Raw genomic sequence first — 19547 nt, forward strand, 5'->3', positions numbered from 1 at the left:
AAATGTCTTCAAAACCTTGATTCCCATAAGAAAATGCCATCTGATACAGGCCTATTATTTACATTTCTATACATTTCTTACAGCAAAATTGATACAACTATATATAATCAAATATATATATATAATCCAGTTCTATTTGTACAGGTCACTTTTAGCGAGGGTGAAAAAACCAAGCGAAATTGTTCAGCAGCTGCAACACAGACCTGTTATGTTGTTGCACCAATGTCACTGCTCATTCGAACAACCAGTAAACACTTGATCAACACTTGATAATTACCTTTTCATTTAATCAAATACAAAAAAATCCTCATTGAAATAGTGTTAAATTCACTGGAAAACATTCAGCTAGTGTGATGTACATTTGTACATAATTCGTCAGTAACTCGGTGTCAGTTAAAGCCTTATAATACAAAAGGATTTCTTTTGCACGGTCCACCGGCAAGAAAAAATAATAATAACAAAAGTGAGTGCACATCCTGTAGTAACAGCGGTAGTGAGTTTGTGTTGCTCTAACCAAACATCTATGATCAGAAACATTTCAAGATGAAGGTCGGTTCATGCTTCCGAATCTCCCTCGGAAGCATGGGGGGGGCACCAAAACAACATGGCTTCCTCATGAGGCCTGATACCAGGACCACAAGGTTGCACCCTCTCAACAGGGAGTCCTCTTCTCTAAACAACGACAGAGCCACACGACTTAAGGAGTAAACAGAGACCAGGTGTGGAAGACCTTGCATTTCCTGGTGTGCACTTTTGGGGGGTAAAAGTAGAGGGGAGGTTGTGGGGGGGGTGAGAAATGCTTCCAGGTAAGTTCCCCATAGTCTTTATTTGAAATGTGGCTCCTCCCCTTATCTCCACTTCACACATCACATGACCACACAGGAAGAGGAGCCAGATCCAGGCCGCTCAGGTTATCCAGTAAATAAAAAAAACGTCCAGTCCATCTCCCCCATCTCTTTTCCCCTGCCTGCCTCCCCCAGGAGGGCCTCTGGAGGGGCTGTGCCGGGGGCTAGGTGTGGGCCGGGCTGGGGCCTGCAGGGGGCGCTGGTGTGGGGCTCGGGGCTGGGGACTCCCCTCGGGGAGGGTGCAGTCGGGACAGGCTCTGCTGCAGCTCATCCAGCTCCGCTGGCAGAGGGATGCCCATCTCCTGGCTGAGGGCCAGAGCCCCGAAACAGTCCAAGAGCTTCTGGAAGGCAGGCCTGGGGGGAGCAGGGGTGGAGAGAGAGAGAGACAGAGACCAGAGAGAGAGAGAGGACAGGGAGAGAGAGACAGAGAGAGAGACAGAGACAGAGAGAGAGAGAGGACAGAGAGACAGAGACAGAGAGAGACAGAGACAGAGACAGAGAGAGAGGACAGAGAGACAGAGACAGAGAGAGACAGAGACACAGAGAGACAGAGAGACAGAGACAGAGACAGAGAGAGAGAGAGACAGAGACAGAGAGACAGAGACAGAGAGAGAGACAGAGAGAGAGAGAGGACAGGGAGAGAGAGACAGAGAGACAGAGAGAGAAAGGAGAGAGAGAGAGGGATACACAGAAAGAGATACAGAGACAAAGAAAGATACAGAGAGAGAGAGGGGGGGGGGGGTGACAGGGGGAGGGATAACAGGGTGAGGAGAGGGGGGGGTAAGTAGAGGTTAGAGGCCAGGCAGAGTGAGGGGAACAGGGGAAGTGGTCTGGCAGGGGGAGCGTGTCCCTGGAGGAGGGAGAGATGACATCTGAGCGCTGGCTGCCTGGATACCGTCTCCAGGGGAGTGATGACGCGCTCTCCCTCTAAGGGTCCTGTGGTTCGGCTGTAAACATTCAACCCTCTCCCAGTCCCAGCAACTCTTTAGGTTCTCTGATGGACTCAACCACTACATTAAGATATATCGAGTTTACAACATTTAAAGAGGTACAATAGGTAAAAAATAATAATAATCCCCAGTAGAATCTGAAATGTTTTGTTCCCCAGAAACATGTTGTTGACGCTAATGAGTCCCTCTGAGAGTGGTTTAGCAGCACAGAGACCAGCGGAATGTCAACTTCTAATGTTGGAGCGGCCTTTAACTTTCCAGCCAATTATGTTCCAGTACTCCATTTCGAGCCCATCCCCCTCAGCGAGGCGGACTTATTGTGTGATGCTGCTGTCAATCAAAATTGAGCTGAAAGCACTGAAGACAAGAATAGGGGGGTGCCGTTTCTCATACCTGAACATTTTTAATAACGCTACCTATTGTTGCTTTAAGTCCGTTAAACTACCATTTTGTTTCCAGTGAACCTACCGGTTTTCTGGAATCAGATCACAACAAGCCACAGCCAATGGGAAGAAAGCAGGGGGACAGTCGTCAGGCAGAAACTTCTCCATGAACTTCTCCACGTTCAGGCCAAAGTCCAGAGTTCTGGGCAGGCACTCTGGGTCTGCGTTCACCTGCCCGATGATCTGAGACAGACGGGAGTTTAGAACGCTCAGCTCAGCAGCACAGCGGGCAGAGCAGTCGGAACCCAGATATTAAAGATGGACCCTCGTCACAAACGAGCACATTCTCACCTCGCAGAGCACGATCCCGAAGGAGAAGATGTCCACTTTCTCATCGTAGCGTTTACCTGGAGGAGGGCAAAAATGAGTTGAGCGATGACCTCTCCTCTCCACCCCAGCCCCCTTACTCCCACCAATGCTCCTCCCCCCTCCTCTCCTCTCCCCTCCTCTCCCCTCCCCTCCGCCTCACCATTCAGCATCTCTGGAGCCATCCAGTAGGGGTTCCCCACCACCGTATAGCGCTTCTTGCGGTCGATGCGTCTGAACACTCTCTTCTTATTGGTGCTTTTCTCCGGAGGCGGATGCTTCACCTTCTCCTCCACGACGAGCCGCGACAGCCCAAAGTCCGCCACCACCACCGTGTTGTCCTGGAGACCACCAGAAGGTCAGAGGTCAACAGAATCAGGGACTGCTCCTCCCCGGGTCAGACCGAGGGGTTCAGCCCAGTGGGTAGAGAATCTGACAGTTGATCGAGAGGTTGCATGGTTCAAATCCCCCCGCGCCAACTTTCCCCTGTACGTCGCTGGAGCTGACAGGCAGAGAGCAAGGCCTCTCTCTGCTCTCAAGCTGACAGGCAGAAAGCAAGGCCTCTGCTCTGGAGCTGACAGGCAGAGAGCAAGGCCTCTCTGCTCTGGAGCTGACAGGCAGAGAGCAAGCCCTCTCTCTGCTCTGGAGCTGACAGGCAGAGAGCAAGCCCTCTCTCTGCTCTGGAGCTGACAGGCAGAGCTGACAGGCAGAGAGCAAGGCCTCTCTCTGCTCTGGAGCTGACAGGCAGAGAGCAAGGCCTCTCTCTGCTCTGGAGCTGACAGGCAGAGAGCAAGGCCTCTATGTTCTGGAGCTGACAGGTAGAGAGCAAGGCCTGTCTGTTCTGGAGCTGACAGGCAGAGAGCAAGGCCTCTCTGTTCTGGAGCTGACAGGCAGAGAGCAAGGCCTGTCTGTTCTGGAGCTGACAGGCAGAGAGCAAGGCCTCTCTGTTCTGGAGCTGACAGGCAGAGAGCAAGGCCTCTCTGTTCTGGAGCTGACAGGCAGAGAGCAAGTCCTCTCTCTGTTCTGGAGCTGACAGGCAGAGAGCAAGGCCTCTCTCTGTTCTGGAGCTGACAGGCAGAGAGCAAGGCCTCTCTCTGCTCTGGAGCTGACAGGCAGAGAGCAAGGCCTGTCTGTTCTGGAGCTGACAGGCAGAGAGCAAGGCCTCTCTCTGCTCTGGCTCACCCTGTGTGTTGTGAGCCGTGGGGCTTGTTGCAGCAACACAGGTCGTCTCTGGCAGGCTCAGACAGGACTTGGCCTGGTCACAAAGCAGGGTGGCTCCCCCCCTGTCACTCTCTCATCAGACACACAGAGCGAGCCAGCCAGCCAGCTCCCATCCCACTGAGCCCTGCGGCGCTTCACACTTCAGCACACCAGCGCTCCCTCCAGTTACTCAGAACTGATGTGTGTAGCTGTGAGAAAAGGAGGGGCCCCATTCTGCTCCTCCCTCAGCTCTCCCTGCGAAGACACCTACCAGTTTAATCAGGCAGTTGTGTGAGTTGAGATCTCTGTGGATGATGCTCATTGAATGAAGATACGTCTGGGGGAGGGAGAGAGAGAGAGAGAGAGAGAGAGAGAGAGAGAGAGAGAGAGAGAGAGAGAGAGAGAGAGAGAGAGATATTAAGTTAACTAACAGTTACCACATCATCTTGAGATCCTGCTTTACATTTGGTGCCTAGATAACGAGGGGGGCTGAGCTGAGAGACTGAAGATTGTGAACAAAGGAGCTGTGGACTACAGTAACCCTGGGGCTAATCTCCACGGCAACAGCACAGGGGGGGGTCTCTCATGTCGCCAGACCTACGCCCCCCCCCCCCCCCATCAGAACCAGCCAGTAGGGGGACATGATGTTTCCATGAGATAATAAACAAAGAGGGGAGAGGTGGGGGCCCTAATGAAACACAGGCACACAGGCCAGTTGGAGTTGATTGAGTGCACCGGCCCTTTAAGGCTGTTGTTCGAATGCTCCATAGACCCCCAGAACACAGGGAAGCTAGTGTCTATAGGGGGGGGGGGGGGGGAAATCAACCAATGGGAACGTTCTCTGGAACTCACCATTCCAGAAGCGATGCTCTTTGCAAAGCTCACCCTCTGTTCCCATGGAAACAGGTCCTGTCAAAACCCAGAGGAACAAGCAAACAAGTCATGAATAGGTGGGACCCTGACTAGAGTAGATGCTCACAAACTTATTAACACACACACACACACACACACACACTTATTAACACAGAATGTCTCAAATCTGTATGTCTGCATGCATGTAACCTGACAGTTACAAAGTACAGCACAGTCCCTGAACATACACAATAACCAACTAGCGAGGCCCAATAACAGAGAATATTAGAGCAGACCACAGAGCTAAGCAGAGACCGCATGCTCTAGCAGAGCCGCGGACCGTTGGCTAGGAGGCGTCTATCAACACACAGCAACAACAACAACCTCTTCAAAAACCTGGGAATATTTCCTCCATTCACTCCCTGGCCTCTGCTGGTTAACATGCAAGCCAGGGCCACCCTGGAGCCAAGGGTCTTTATGTACCTAGGTTACCCCAGGTCCAGGCCTTCCCACACAGGGTCTGCTGGTAAACAGCAGGTCCTTAGACCCACGCAAGGATATTTCAAGACCTGGGGAGGCTGGGAGAGGGGGTTAAGCGAAGTAAGTATTCTCTACGTACCATGTCTCTAATAAAATCCTTCAGTGTGCCTCCTTCGATGAATTCAGTTATTAGATTCAGCCTCTTGTCCTTATAGAGGACGCCGATGAACCTCAAAACATGGGGATGGTCGAGGCATCTCATGACTTTGACCTGGAGCGGAGAGAGAGAGAAACAGAGAGACCCAAGATTTAAATGTTTTCATTTTTTTTTTTATAAGAGAATCTTAAGTCCACATTATTTCAAACCAAACCGCATAATCTCTCATAACATTTTCCACATTTGGGAAACGCTTTATCTGAGCTGGAATCAAAAGCACCCCCCCCCCTTCCCCTCCCTGGCTGACTGGAGGTACCCCATGTTCAGCTGGGGCGTGTCTGACGTCTGTCTGGAGCCACAGGCTGGCTGTTCAAACCCTGCTGGATTACCCACCTCCTTCAGAAAGGTCTTCTGGGTCTCCTCGTCACAGCGAATCAGCTCCTTCATCACCATCACCTCTCCTGTGGCCTTGTGGGTCACCTGGAGGAGAGCAGGGAGAGGACCAGAGGTCAGCTGAACGTGTGTGTGTGTTGCTGCCTGGCTGCCTGGCTGGCTGGGGGTTGAACTGAGCTCAGAGTTAAAAACATTCTGCTTTGGTGAGTCTGCTGTCCAGGAGCAGGGTGGGTCGAGACCAACAACGCTGGCAGCGTGTGAGACACTGTGTGTGTGTGTGTGTGCTGACCTTGATGGCCTGGCCGAAGAAGCCCTTCCCCAGCACCTCTCCGTGGATGAGGTCGCAGGGCCGGAAGATCCGATGGGAGCAGCTGCTGGAGGAGCGGAGGGACTCGGAGCGCCCGATGTCCCGCGTCAGGAAGGGGTGTGCCCTGGGGGAGGTGGGGCCCGGGGACTTACAGATGCTGTTGCTGCGTCTGCAAACCAGAGGAGGAAGTGACATCAGCCAGGCAGGAGGCTACACACACGACAGCACAGGAAGTAGACCGTTTTCCCCTCCTCGTATCTGGTGGGCGGGGCCTGCCGTGATTGGCTGATGGCGCCGTACCTCAGAGAGCGTCTCTTCAGAGAGCTGTCGTCCACCTCGTCCGCCCGCTCCAGGACGCCGTCCGGCGGTGAGGACAAGCGCATGCGCGAGGTGGCGGGCACCCCCAGACGGTTGTGGGAGGAGCCTAGCCTGAGCTGGTCCAATCGCTGCCGGATGGGGTCGTACTCGATCAGCAGCTGCAGAGTCTGACTGGTCCGATGGATGAGGTCATCCACCTGCAAAAGACCAATCAGAAATCAGCTCGAACGGACACACTTTTTTGGGAGCGCCCTTGAAGAAAAAAACATGTCCAGACTTTCATAGGAGGACCAGATATTGGAATAACATGGAGATAGGCAGGACTCCAATAATAACAGGTTCATGACAACCCTGAACTGGCTCGTTCCACAACATACATCTAGCCTGCTGAACTGTGATTGGAAAGCAGCTTGAGGGGAAACAGGAAGGTTAAAGCTGACTTGTGAATGAATGCTCCGCTGGAATGCACGCCTCAGTTTTAAGGTGAGACTGAGCTGGAGAGCATCCAGACAGCGCCCTCTCCCAGCGGAGGAATGCTCTCACGACAGGAGGAATGGACGGAATGCGGCTGTCACGTGTTCGCCCAACGTTCTCATGCATTTATGGCCAGGCAACGCTCTGCGTTTAAGCACCGCTGTTCAAACCCCCCCCCCCCCCCTGCAGAGATACAATCCATTTCCGTGAGCGACCGGCGGCCGGCCGGCCGTCTGACGCCAGTCAACTCCCTTCAGCCGTATAGAACCCACCTCATCCTCCATCAAGTTTCCGACAGGAAGTCCATTGATCTCCAGGATCCTGTCCCCAACGTGGATGGCGTTGCGAACCTCCGGGCTGATGTGCATCCCTCGGACCCTGGGAGAGGTCAGAGGTCAGAGGCAGGAGTGACCCACGAGCTATCAAAAACCAGGTCACGCAGTCAGCGATACGAACATCTGTTTGTAACATCTGCTCCCTGTCATCACGCCAACCTGTAATCACAAGTCTTACATAAGGCCGCTACACCCCTCCCTCCCTGCCTCCCTCCCTCCCTCACCATCCTCCATTCACCACCCCACCCCTCCACCCTCCCTGCCTCCCTCCCTCACCATCCTCCATTCACCACCCCACCCCTCCCTCCCTCCCTGCCTCCCTCCCTCACCATCCTCCATTCACCACCCCACCCCTCCCTCCCTCCCTGCCTCCCTCCCTCACCATCCTCCATTCACCACCCCACCCCTCCCTGCCTCCCTCCCTCCCTCCCTCACCATCCTCCATTCACCACCCCACCCCTCCACCCTCCCTGCCTCCCTCCCTCACCATCCTCCATTCACCACCCCACCCCTCCCTCCCTCCCTGCCTCCCTCCCTCACCATCCTCCATTCACCACCCCACCCCTCCCTCCCTCCCTGCCTCCCTCCCTCACCATCCTCCATTCACCACCCCACCCCTCCCTCCCTCCCTGCCTCCCTCCCTCACCATCCTCCATTCACCACCCCACCCCTCCCTCCCTCCCTCCCTCCCTCACCATCCTCCCTCACCATCCTCCATTCACCACCCCACCCCTCCCTGCCTCCCTCCCTCCCTCACCATCCTCCATTCACCACCCCACCCCTCCCTGCCTCCCTCCCTCCCTCCCTCACCATCCTCCCTCACCATCCTCCATTCACCACCCCACCCCTCCCTCCCTCCCTCCCTCCCTCCCTCCCTGCCTCCCTCCCTGCCTCCCTCCCTCCCTCCCTCCCTCCCTCCCTCACCATCCTCCATTCACCACCCCACCCCTCCCTCCCTCCCTGCCTCCCTCCCTCACCATCCTCCATTCACCACCCCACCCCTCCCTGCCTCCCTCCCTCCCTCCCTCACCATCCTCCATTCACCACCCCACCCCTCCCTGCCTCCCTCCCTCCCTCACCATCCTCCATTCACCACCCCACCCCTCCCTGCCTCCCTCCCTCCCTCCCTCACCATCCTCCCTCACCATCCTCCATTCACCACCCCACCCCTCCCTCCCTCCCTCCCTCCCTGCCTCCCTCCCTCCCTCCCTCCCTCCCTCCCTCCCTCCCTCCCTCCCTCCCTCCCTCCCTCCCTCCCTCCCTCCATTCACCACCCCACCCCTCCCTCCCTCCCTGCCTCCCTCCCTCACCATCCTCCATTCACCACCCCACCCCTCCCTGCCTCCCTCCCTCCCTCACCATCCTCCATTCACCACCCCACCCCTCCCTCCCTCCCTGCCTCCCTCCCTCACCATCCTCCATTCACCACCCCACCCCTCCCTTCCTCCCTGCCTCCCTCCCTCACCATCCTCCATTCACCACCCCACCCCTCCCTCCCTCCCTCCCTCCCTCCCTCCCTCCCTCCCTCCCTCCCTCCCTCCCTCCCTCCCTCCCTCCCTCCCTCCCTCACCATCCTCCATTCACCACCCCACCCCTCCCTCCCTCCCTGCCTCCCTCCCTCACCATCCTCCATTCACCACCCCACCCCTCCCTGCCTCCCTCCCTCCCTCCCTCACCATCCTCCATTCACCACCCCACCCCTCCCTCCCTCCCTCCCTGCCTCCCTCCCTCACCATCCTCCATTCACCACCCCACCCCTCCCTTCCTCCCTGCCTCCCTCCCTCACCATCCTCCATTCACCACCCCACCCCTCCCTCCCTCCCTCCCTCCCTCCCTCCCTCCCTCCCTCCCTCCACCCTCCCCCACTCACTCTTTGACTTGCAGGCTGGCCGTCCCAGCGCCCACGTCCCCCACCAGGGACACAGAGAACCCCCGCTGGCCGTTGGTGGCCGAGGGCATGGACAGCAGAGTGACTGTGTGGGGCAGGGACTCTGGCCCAGAGTCCGGAGAGCGCTTCTCCAACATGGGCGTTAGCACCACCTGCTTGTAGCACTTCCCACTGGGCACAGGAGAGAGGAGGGAGGGAAGTCAATCAGGGTTTGGATTTGAAAGCCATGAGAAAAAGAACAGCGATACACAATGCCTTCATGTCTCACAACCTTCCCCAAATACACATCCACATCTTAACACAAACACACATTTTTCTCAGGTGTTTATAAATCAGAAATGACAAGCAGCAGCAACATCAGCAACATCAGCAGCAGCAGCATCTCCAGTTGGGCGTTCTCACCAGTAGAGTTTGGAGCGTTCCACCAGAGCATATGTGTCCCGGTCCTCGATGACCACCTTGCAGCTCAGACACACAAAGCACTCTGGGTGGTACTTGTACTCCCCGGCTACCTGGGGAACACACACACACACAGCGAGTCGGTTTCCAGCTGTGTTCCTCACAGGAGCAGCGCAGAGAAGCAGGGTTGAGAGTGGAGGCAGAGAGCGAAGTGTGGAGGCAGAGAGAGAAGTGTGGAGGTGTTAACCTAAGGGTGTGCTTGCAGCCCTTCCCTCCTAGGGGGGCGGAGCCTGTAACAGCTGCTCCTGTCTGTGACCCGCGATGATGTCACCTCTCCATCACCGCCCCCTCACACCGTCGCTACAGCACCCTCTGGGCCGTGTCACGCACACAGCCTGACCCCCCCCCCACCCCCCCTCAAGGTTTCCCTCCCTACAAATGACATTACACACTGCACGTCTGGCTAGCCGTCTGGCTTGATGTTACACAACATGAGACAAATCGATATAGCCATAGAATACATGTTCTCTCACAGACACAGAGAGATAAGAGACCAGCTGGTGTGTTCTGGATGGGACCCCCGCTCCAGGCTGCACCAGCGCTAACAGACAGGGCTCTGGTGGGGAGCCCTCGGGACTAAATAAAGACCGGGGGGGTTTCTCTATGGCTCACATTCCCAGGCGGTAAAGCCATGTTACCAGAAGATGTGCCAGAACTTGAGCCCCTCGCCAGATGTGAAGGCTGGAATGCGGCACAGAGGCGAAAGCCTTCATGACACCTTGGTGGTTTGTGAAGTAGGGCTTTTTCCACTCTCTCCTTTCCAACCCCCCGCCCCCCTTCATGAGGCAGGTCATGAGTCAGAGTGTGACAGGCCTTCGTGTGGTGATGTCACCCTGGCTGAGTGAGAGCTCCCTGGAGCCCGGGGGCCATCTTCGTCAGCAGGGATCCCAGCAGGGGGTAGCCTGGGGCGGCCTGGGACAGACGGGGCTGGGACAGACGGGGCTGGGACTGACAGGGCTGGGACTGACAGGGCTGGGACACAACGCTCTCGCTCTCCTCCTGGGTTCACAGAACACCTGGGGCCTGCCCTTCAGCCCTCCCGCTGTTGGGTTGGAGGGAGGGAGGGCGAGAGAGCGAGAGCGAGCGAGAGAGAGAGACACAGAGAGAGACAGAGACAGAGACAGAGAGAGAGAGAGAGAGAGAGAGAGAGAGAGAGAGAGAGAGAGAGAGAGAGAGAGAGAGAGAGAGAGAGAGAGAGAGAGAGAGAGAGAGAGAGAGAGAGAGAGAGAAAGAGAGAGTGAGAGAGAGAGAGAAAGAGCGAGCGAGAACAAGAGAAACAGAGCGTGAGAGACAGATTGACAGAATATGAAAGAAAGTGACACAGAGTGACAGAGTGACACAGAGTGACAGAGAATGACAGAGAGTGACAGAGAGACAGAGTGACAGAGAGATGACTCATCAGGAAGTAACATTTGGGATTGACGACTGCTGTTCTCTGCAGCTCCAGACAACAAAGAAACTGCAATAAAAAAACGACAAAAAACAGCTCGCTACATCCTTAGAATGTAACGTATCACTTCGTCCGTGACAACAGTCACCCCTGCTGTTCAGAATAGTTGAAGTGAACTACGTCACACATTGCCGCCACCGCTCTGCTTGACACCATCGCTCTGCTCGACACCATCGCTCTGCTCGACACCATCGCTCTGCTCGACACCATTGCTGGTTCGGCTGGGGAGGAGGAGGCTGCTAGCTACAACTTTGCCAAAAATCCTTGGCACCCCACGTCCGGCAAAACCAAGACTCAATAGAAGGGTCCATTATGTGTTTCGCTTTACTGGCAAATTCATGCGGTCAGAGAGACCCACATTAGTCCAGTCCAGAGACAAAAGCTCCTTATATGACAACCCCATTGTTGATTCGGTCAGCTTTTCTTACTGTGAACTTACTGGTTATGTGCCCCAGAAGTGGACAAATTAGCCTGCATTTAAAACGCAGCACTTCATAGGCACTGCATTGCACAGTACAAACAAACCCCCAAACCCACATCCAGCCCTCCTCTCCACATCCAGCCCTCCTCTCCACATCCAGCCCTCCTCTCCACATCCAGCCCTCCTCTCCACATCCAGCCCTCCTCTCCACATCCAGCCCTCCTCTCCACATCCAGCCCTCCTCTCCACATCCAGCCCTCCTCTCCACATCCAGCCCTCCTCTCCACATCCAGCCCTCCTCTCCACATCCAGCCCTCCTCTCCACATCCAGCCCTCCTCTCCACATCCAGCCCTCCTCTCCACATGCAGTCGTCCTCTCCACATGCAGCGTGCAGTTAGTGCCGTTAGCCAGACAGGACTGCAGCGTGTGAACTCACCATGGCGGGCCCGGTCATGAGCAGAGAGCAGCCATGGCACAGCCCTCCAAACTTCTCCCAGTAGTGTTTACGACAGAACAGCTTGGCATCTCTCTCGTAGTACCAAGTGGTCAGGTGATCGCAGCACTCAGAGCACCTGGTGGGAGACGGGACAGACACACAGCAGAAGACTGGATCAGGAGAACAAAGGAAGGCTTTCAGCAGGGAAGAGCAGCACCTCAGAGAGACCGCACTTCAAGGTGAGCGGGATGAGTGTGGGGTTTGATTTCAAAGGCCTGCAGACAATCTGAGAGGTATGTGGATGAAAGGGAAATTATCCAGGGATTGTCCTGGTTCTCCTACTCTCACACACACACACGCACACTCTCTCACACACACACACGCTTTCTCTCTCCACCTGAGAGTCTGAAACTCACTTTTACAAGCAAAGTGCCCACAGAACAGCACCTAAACCAGCTTAACCCTTCACAAAACATTCCAGACCCTTTAATGTGTTCCAGTTGTTAGAGGGACAGGAGACTACACCACCTCTTAGACAGGAACCTTGACGACCAGCTACATTGTTAAGGGGGATCAGGGGATTTCTTTATTGTTTTGCTCAGAAGCAAAGCTACAGCCCAAGGATCAGTTAGGGGGGACAGCATCGTTGACAAATTTAACAGTGACTTAATCGTCATTTTGCAAAGATGACCCGAACTCCTCGTAAAAAGCGGCATTTTGTGAGAACTAACTTAACTGCTAGTTACTGGAAGTTGCTTGTGCATCATGCGGAGTGATGTGTGCATTGTGGGCGCATCAGAGAATGTCTAAAATGTCTAATATCCTTAAACACGCTCTGGGCCCATGCAAGTTAATGAGGAAATGTCAGTTGAGATACCATCAACGTGGTAAGCGTCACCATTGGTCTTGATGAATTAAAGGCAAAATGTAGTTTTAACATCTGTACACATTTTAATAACCATTAACCAACCATATACATTTTTGATATTTATACATTTTTCATATTTTAGTTAATTGGTTTGGTGACCCACTTGCATTACCATTGTGGCAGTTCTAGCACCAGCAGGTTCTAAGAGTTCAACTGCAGGTTCTAAGAGGCACATGAGGAGGGCATTCCAAAGATGTTATCTCCATCGTGTATTTGAGGTATTGCCTGGCTGGGTCAGCCCCAAGACTTTGGCAGTGTGGCTAATCCTATTTTAGCAGCTTTAAGACTCAAAAAACCCAATCCTGGAAAATAAGCTCTCTAATAAAAGTTGAGAAATGTATATTATATGATAATTTATATTCTATTAATTTAACAGCATGCTGTTTCACTATATAAATAACTTTTCTTTTTGGACTGAGAAAAGGAGGAAGTGATATTTGAGTCAGTTGTGGTGGAGGTCTGGGAGGAAAACCCGCCGGTGCTGAAAGGACGTCAAGATAAGGACCCCATTAGCGAGGGAAGCTGCAGAGGCCACAGCGAACGTTGCCCTCCCATTGGCCAGACATGGACGGTGCCCTCCCATTGGCCAGACATGGACGGTGCCCTCCCATTGGCCAGACATGGACATCCGCTAAATTAGAGGCTTTTGTCTGACGGATCACACACTCTGGCTAGAAGGCAACATTCACTGCGAGCCAAGAAGGAACGCTGTTTAAATGGGCATGTTGGAACAACACCGACCCAGGTGACAAGCCCAGGCTACAGTGTGCATCTCACACACACACACACACACACACACACAGAGAGGTACACACACACACACGTATGCCTGTGTGAGAGGAGACCTGAAGAGAGCCCTACTAAGACACAGTGTGCCCTCTGTCCCACCACAACAGCCCTGCTGTGGACTGATAACTGCAGCTCACTGTGGCCCTGAGAGCGCGATTCAAAACAAACAGCATGTGGCCTCTGCTTGTAACCAACACCTGAGAAACCCTCCACCCAGCTGCAGACCAGACTAGGAACACTCATCTGCTGAGAAGAAAGAGAGCGAAAACATGTCATTAGAGAAACAGAGAGAGAGAGACAGAAAGACAGAGAGAGAGACAGAGAGAGAGACACAGAGAGAGAGACAGAAAGACAGAGAGAGAGAGAACAACTGGTTGTTAAAAACAATGAACTAACCTGTCTACACAAACACACCAGTGGGTAAACATAACTCATTTCCTCAGATCCAGATTAGTTGAGGAATGCCAACTTGAATCCTTTGTTGGCGTGTTGGCGACACAGGCAGTGCCTCCTACACACCCTGGCCTAGGGACCAACTGTGCCTCTCTCTAACCTTTATCTCAACGTGTGTGTCTGGTTCTCAAATGTTCATTCATTCTATAGGGAATACGACATTTCAAGCTTGCTTGTCCTTGGTGACGTGTAGTACAACTACAGGTACATTGGAATTACGGAATTAAGTATGATACGTGTAGTAATGATGGAAGTAGTTCGTATTAAGTGTTAACTGCAAGCAAATGTACACAGTGCCAAACTGTTTCAAAGTGCCATTGGAGAAAAAAACTAGCTATAAATACATTTAGGTTGTTTATTTTTTTGAATGTTCTGTGTGTAAAACCACATCTGCATTTGCGAACATCAATAGGTTACTGTCTGCTCCGCACTGTGTGGATGTAATGAAGACAGGACAGCAGAGGGAAGTCACATTCCTCCCCTTATTAGATTGGGTGAAGTCAGGGGGTTGATCACTACTGCAGGTGCACACGAGATCCAAACATTCAAGACCAAAGCCACAGCAGAGTGACCTCAAACACACAGCGCCCCAAAGGGACTCAGAATGAGGATCAAACACACAGCGCCCCAAAGGGACTCAGAATGAGGATCAAACACACAGCGCCCCAAAGGGACTCAGAATAAGGATCAAACACACAGCGCCCCAAAGGGACTCAGAATAAGGATCAAACACACAGCGCCCCAAAGGGACTCAGAATGAGGATCAAACACACAGCGCCCCAAAGGGACTCAGAATGAGGATCAAACACACAGCGCCCCAAAGGGACTCAGAATGAGGATCAAACACACAGCGCCCCAAAGGGACTCAGAATAAGGATCAGATGACATCACGGGCGAGCAGCGCTAAGTGGGAAAATAACATCACAGCGTGTGATAGAAAAGGATGAGATCTTCTGATACGAGACGATCGTTAGAGACAAGCCAAACTACTCTAGATTTCCCCGGAGGAGAAAGCTCACTGCAGACTGCGGAGTCTGGGTAGCGGGGCTGTGAATCGCCGTCTGGGAATGCAGAAGCAGGCTGCACACGCTGCTGTCTGGTTGGTGGCTACCTTCACGTCTCTCAGCCCACCGGCAGCTTTACTGGAACACAGATGACGTCACCCTTCAACCATGCGTAACTTGGAGAAGGTGGAGGAAGGGATGGAGGGCTGGATTATAGACAATGGCCCAAGACCGCAGGGGGTTGTGGGGTGGAGGTGGGGGTTCAAAAAATGGAACAAGTAGTCCATTCGTTTCTTTAAAGTGAAACAATGACCCCCCCCCCTCCCTCCTCCCGTTTTGGAGTGGGAAAAGGAATTTTCACTCCGTGACCAAAAAGGAACACGGAAACCAGACCTGGGTGAGAAGAGAGAGGATCTGGTCTGGGATGACAGCAGGAGTGTCTCTCGCCCCCATCAGGGATTAAGGCTGGTTCTGGACCAGGGGGTCTGAACACAGAGAGCTGGAGTCCTGCTCAGCTGGCTGGGAGACAGGACAGAAGTCTGGAACACCAGACAGCAGACCTGTCAGGGTTTATTTGACAAAAGTTGAGTGAGTTGCTTTCAGTCACACATGAGGCAGGGGAAGAGACTAAGGAAGAGGAGGAAGAAGAGGAAGAAGAAGAGGAAAATAGGGCAAGTTACACAGCTGCATCAAGGACTTGGCATGTGAACTGTTGAAGTGCAACTCAACTTTATAAACGCCAATTACAGACAAAAAGAGAGAAAAAAGAAAAAAAAAGAAACCAAATCCTAGGTTATGCAAGGACATTTTGCTGCTAAAAAGCTCTGCGTGAAATACAAGCTCTTGAGCTCATTTCGGCAGAGAAAAGATGGATGACCCATAAAGTCCCCTGTATTTAAATTCAGACGTTCTCGGAAATGCCTGATACTGCAGAGCTTGATCCCAGCCAGTCACCAAAGGCTTCTCCTTCGCCCAGCTACTAAAGCACTCAGGAAGGATCAGACACAGTCTCTCACTAGTGACTGCCTCTCAATCTAAGATTGCATTAACTTGAAAACCCTGCATGGCACTTGTTTATCTGTCACAATCATGGCAAAGGTATGTGTGTGTGTGTGTGTGTGTGTGTGTGTGTGTGTGTGTGTGTGTGTGTGTGTGTGTGTGTGTGTGAGCAATCCAACTCTTGTCCTGTTGACCTGTGTTCCCCTCAGGTTAACAGGTACAGACTCTGGGGCAGGGCACGGAGAATACCACAGAGTTCACATCACGATCCATCCAGACAATGATTAAGCCCCGGGCCAAACAGGGACTACCAGGAGCAAAGTCCCCAGGGTTTCACCCACAGAAAGAGGTTGGACATTCCAAACCTAACTTCCTGATCCTAAACCAATACTGTGTGACAGGTTTCTATCTCAGCCCGACTGAACAACAAACCATTGAGCCCAGGGGTACCCAATCCTGGTCCTCGGGCCTCCCTGCCCTGCATGTTTTAGATGTTTCCTTGTTCCAACACACCTGATTCAAATGAATGGTCGTTAGCAGGTTTCTGCAAAACTAGAAAACGACCCATTCATTGGAATCAGGTGTGTTGGAGCAGGGAAACATCTAAAACATGCAGGACAGGGAGGCCCAAGGACCAGGATTGGGAACCCCTGATTTAGCCTACACAGACACTCTACCGCACCACGCTAGGCCAAACAGCCTGCGGTATCTGGGTAGGCTATCATCCTCATCACTGGAACCTGCAGAATGTGGATGGAGAATGTTGAGCAGGCAGGAAACTAGGGTTTGGTTGAGACACCGCACTAGAACCACCCAGCCGTCATGTTAGCAGCATTCCACTCGTAGAATATTCTAAGAATACACACTGAAAGCTTTAGCTCAGAATAGCATACCTGTTGACCACACAATGCCTTGTTTAAATGCTGCAAATTCACTAAGAGAACAATCCATTGTCTCTTTGATGACATCAAAGCATTTCCTGACGTTAAAATAACCCCTAAATGTATGCGTTTTTGTCAGATAAACAAATAGGTAGGTATTTTAGTACCGTCGTAGAAACAATGAGATTTACACCTAGCATGAATAGTGAAAGCCTAGATGGAGGAGACTTACTGAAAGCAGGAGTTGTGCCAAGTATCTTGGAAAACTGTAACGTGAAACGAATCTAGAATTTTTCCTCCACATCCAACACAGTGGCGTTCTTCAGAACCTGTGGATGGATAGGAAAATGGATCAGCGTTCCCATCGATGCGCTACAACAAACACAGTTATTAGCAAGCTTAACACTAGGGTAATCTTTTGCAGGGCATGTAGGGTTTATTTTGAAGCGATGTACTCTCTGAGGCATCCAAGGTCCCCTACGAGGTGGCATTAAATTATTAATTTCCGCGCATTTTTTCTCGTTTTAAAATGTGTATTAAGTAGAATGAATGGCTTCCTTCGGTTCAAGTGTGCACTATTAAGACGCCACTCAGTACACTTCTGCGGATGAGTGCAGCACTTGGGAAGATTTACTAATGTGTCTTGTTTAGATACTCTGTCAAATTCCTTGGCGTTTGGCAAGTCCACAACAATTTCAGGAGATAGTCTGACCTGACAACAAAGACCGATGCCACTCTAAAGTATACGACAGACCAACTCTTCCAAAATGTTATCATGTTACCAAATAATGGCTAAGTAAGACACTTGACAGAAGGGAAAGTCTGATTGCTCACCCTCCAGTTCCTCCATGAAGATAATTGCAGAGCAGGCTACGTCGTCGATGTTTTTTTTCCCTTTTACTAAGTTCGCATGCTGATGCAGAATGACGAGTTATATTCAGAGTATTTCATTCTACTCCGCCTCCATCCAAAGTAAAAAATTCCACTTCTGGGCCAAGTTAAATGAGCTAGTTTCATGAGAAGGAAAAATCTCAACTTTTTAGAATTGAGCTTCTTGTTGGTTGAATAACTGACGTCATGCTCTAGAAATTCCTGTACGGAGACCGGAAGGGAACATTCAGCAACACCTGGAACAGGAGAAAAGCATCGAAGAGACACCAAAATGCACCGAAACCGCAGCACCATCTGCTGACCGAAACGGGAGACTACATATGAAGCAAAAACAAGGGGCGGATACACGTGAAGAAATGTTGGATAAATAATAACTACTTACAAACCTCGACCGTTCGGTCATGCCGGGAAATATCAAACTGAGGCTGGAACGTATCGACCGAGCGATAGCGAGGTTGATAAGGCAAAGCCGAGGTTTGTAAGTAGTTTATTATATGGCATTTTTAGTTTATTTTCATTTTGTAAACGAAAATAAATGGTACCTCTAGGCTAATGGTAGCTAGCTCTCAAGTCTTTTCACGGTGTTTCATGTGTTGCCTAGCAACTCATTACTTTTGATAGAAAGCGGACAACATAGTTCTGCTAAAATGGCTTTAATTTCAACACAAAATAACGACACAATTGATTCAAAGAGTCTAGTCTTCATCCTCACTTTCGATGACAAATATTTTCAGTATCATCTGGATAGTAAAACTCAGCAGCTGACTCGTCCATATCTCATTTTGAAGCTGACGTCAGAGGGCAATACGGATCCGTATTGACTGGCGAGGTGGGCAATACTAGCCTGGTCCTAACCAGACCCTCGTACATTTCATTAAGTACAGCCTGGCTCTGCCAGTGTTGTTAGGTTAGGACCAGGCTATCCCAGACTTACTACTGAAGCGAAATCCAAATTGAGCGGAAGTACGTAGGAGGGCAGAGCCAAGCTAGCGTTTCACAGACATTGTTTTTTTGTTCTTTTTGAGATTTGAATAGGAAAGAGGTGTCAATGGACTTTGATATTCACTGTATGTTCATTTTACCCACCGAACTGTCGTTATTCAACTATGACAAGGTAAAATCGGTTTTAATAGGGAGAAGCAAGGCTCTTCTTAAACAGGCTCTGGCAAAATCCAAATTGAGTGGAAGTACGTAGGAGGGTAGAGCCAGGCTTGGGCAATACGCGGCTTGCATGACTCGTAGTTTATATTGACTCCTAGACGCTTTTATCCATAGTGACGTACAACTCTTGATCTCTAGTCAAATGCTCTACCACTGAGCGACTGTCATGAATCCAGATAACTCATTAGCATCAACGGAGATAATCTTTCGGATTTTTTGAAAGAACTCTACTTTTCACTCAGCGCTACATGTGTTCACTCATCAGTGCGAAACTGCTGGTTGCGAGTGACACTCTTCACCACTAGGGCAGGCTTAGTGTGAGTAGGTGCCGCCGAGAAGTTAGCCTGGCTACCAGCCCAATTTATCCCCGCCCACACAAAAATTTGGTCGGGAAGTTGGCTAGAATCATGAGTATGACAACGTCAGGCTACTAGAAGTTGCAAACACAGACAAAAACATAAACTATTGTGGTCCATTAAGATCAAAAAGTATAAAACCGGATGGAAGTTTAAAATAAACACTTGGGACTTTTAATTAAGGTTTTTCGACAGTATTGCTTTGAGTTTAGCTACACTGTAGTTACAAACTCCAAAAGTATTAAATATTTAAAGTAATTTAAAATGAATAGAGAACAAAATATCAGTTAAATTGCTATGTCCTTTTTTTGCGCACTCTTTGCTTAGTCCGTGTATGAATATGTATGTACCCTGTAGCCTACATTTTGAT

General features: G+C 51.5%; 1 protein-coding gene across 1 annotated transcript in view; it reads right to left on the reverse strand.

The window, feature by feature from the left end:
* Nucleotides 1-18063, reverse strand: part of limk2 (LIM domain kinase 2) — an 18183-nt gene extending 120 nt beyond the window's left edge. Inside the window, exons 1-16 of the mRNA XM_084694852.1 lie at nucleotides 17604-18063; nucleotides 17002-17098; nucleotides 11716-11851; nucleotides 9351-9460; nucleotides 8931-9119; nucleotides 6998-7103; nucleotides 6234-6448; nucleotides 5916-6102; nucleotides 5627-5713; nucleotides 5216-5347; nucleotides 4597-4653; nucleotides 4016-4081; nucleotides 2708-2885; nucleotides 2530-2585; nucleotides 2264-2421; nucleotides 1-1199 (exon numbers count right to left, since the gene is read on the reverse strand). The exon at nucleotides 1-1199 is cut by the window's left edge and continues 120 nt beyond it. Of these exons, the coding sequence (XP_084550978.1) occupies nucleotides 1010-1199; nucleotides 2264-2421; nucleotides 2530-2585; nucleotides 2708-2885; nucleotides 4016-4081; nucleotides 4597-4653; nucleotides 5216-5347; nucleotides 5627-5713; nucleotides 5916-6102; nucleotides 6234-6448; nucleotides 6998-7103; nucleotides 8931-9119; nucleotides 9351-9460; nucleotides 11716-11851; nucleotides 17002-17098; nucleotides 17604-17619 (1980 nt within the window). The 5' untranslated portion in view covers nucleotides 17620-18063 and the 3' untranslated portion in view covers nucleotides 1-1009. The remainder of the gene's footprint in view (nucleotides 1200-2263; nucleotides 2422-2529; nucleotides 2586-2707; nucleotides 2886-4015; nucleotides 4082-4596; nucleotides 4654-5215; nucleotides 5348-5626; nucleotides 5714-5915; nucleotides 6103-6233; nucleotides 6449-6997; nucleotides 7104-8930; nucleotides 9120-9350; nucleotides 9461-11715; nucleotides 11852-17001; nucleotides 17099-17603) is intronic.
* Between the last annotated feature and the right edge of the window lie 1484 nt (nucleotides 18064-19547).

This window comes from Hypomesus nipponensis, chromosome 28, assembly GCF_054491055.1.
Source record: "Hypomesus nipponensis isolate SF chromosome 28, ASM5449105v1, whole genome shotgun sequence".
In the NCBI taxonomy this organism is placed as follows: Eukaryota; Metazoa; Chordata; class Actinopteri; order Osmeriformes; family Osmeridae; genus Hypomesus; species Hypomesus nipponensis.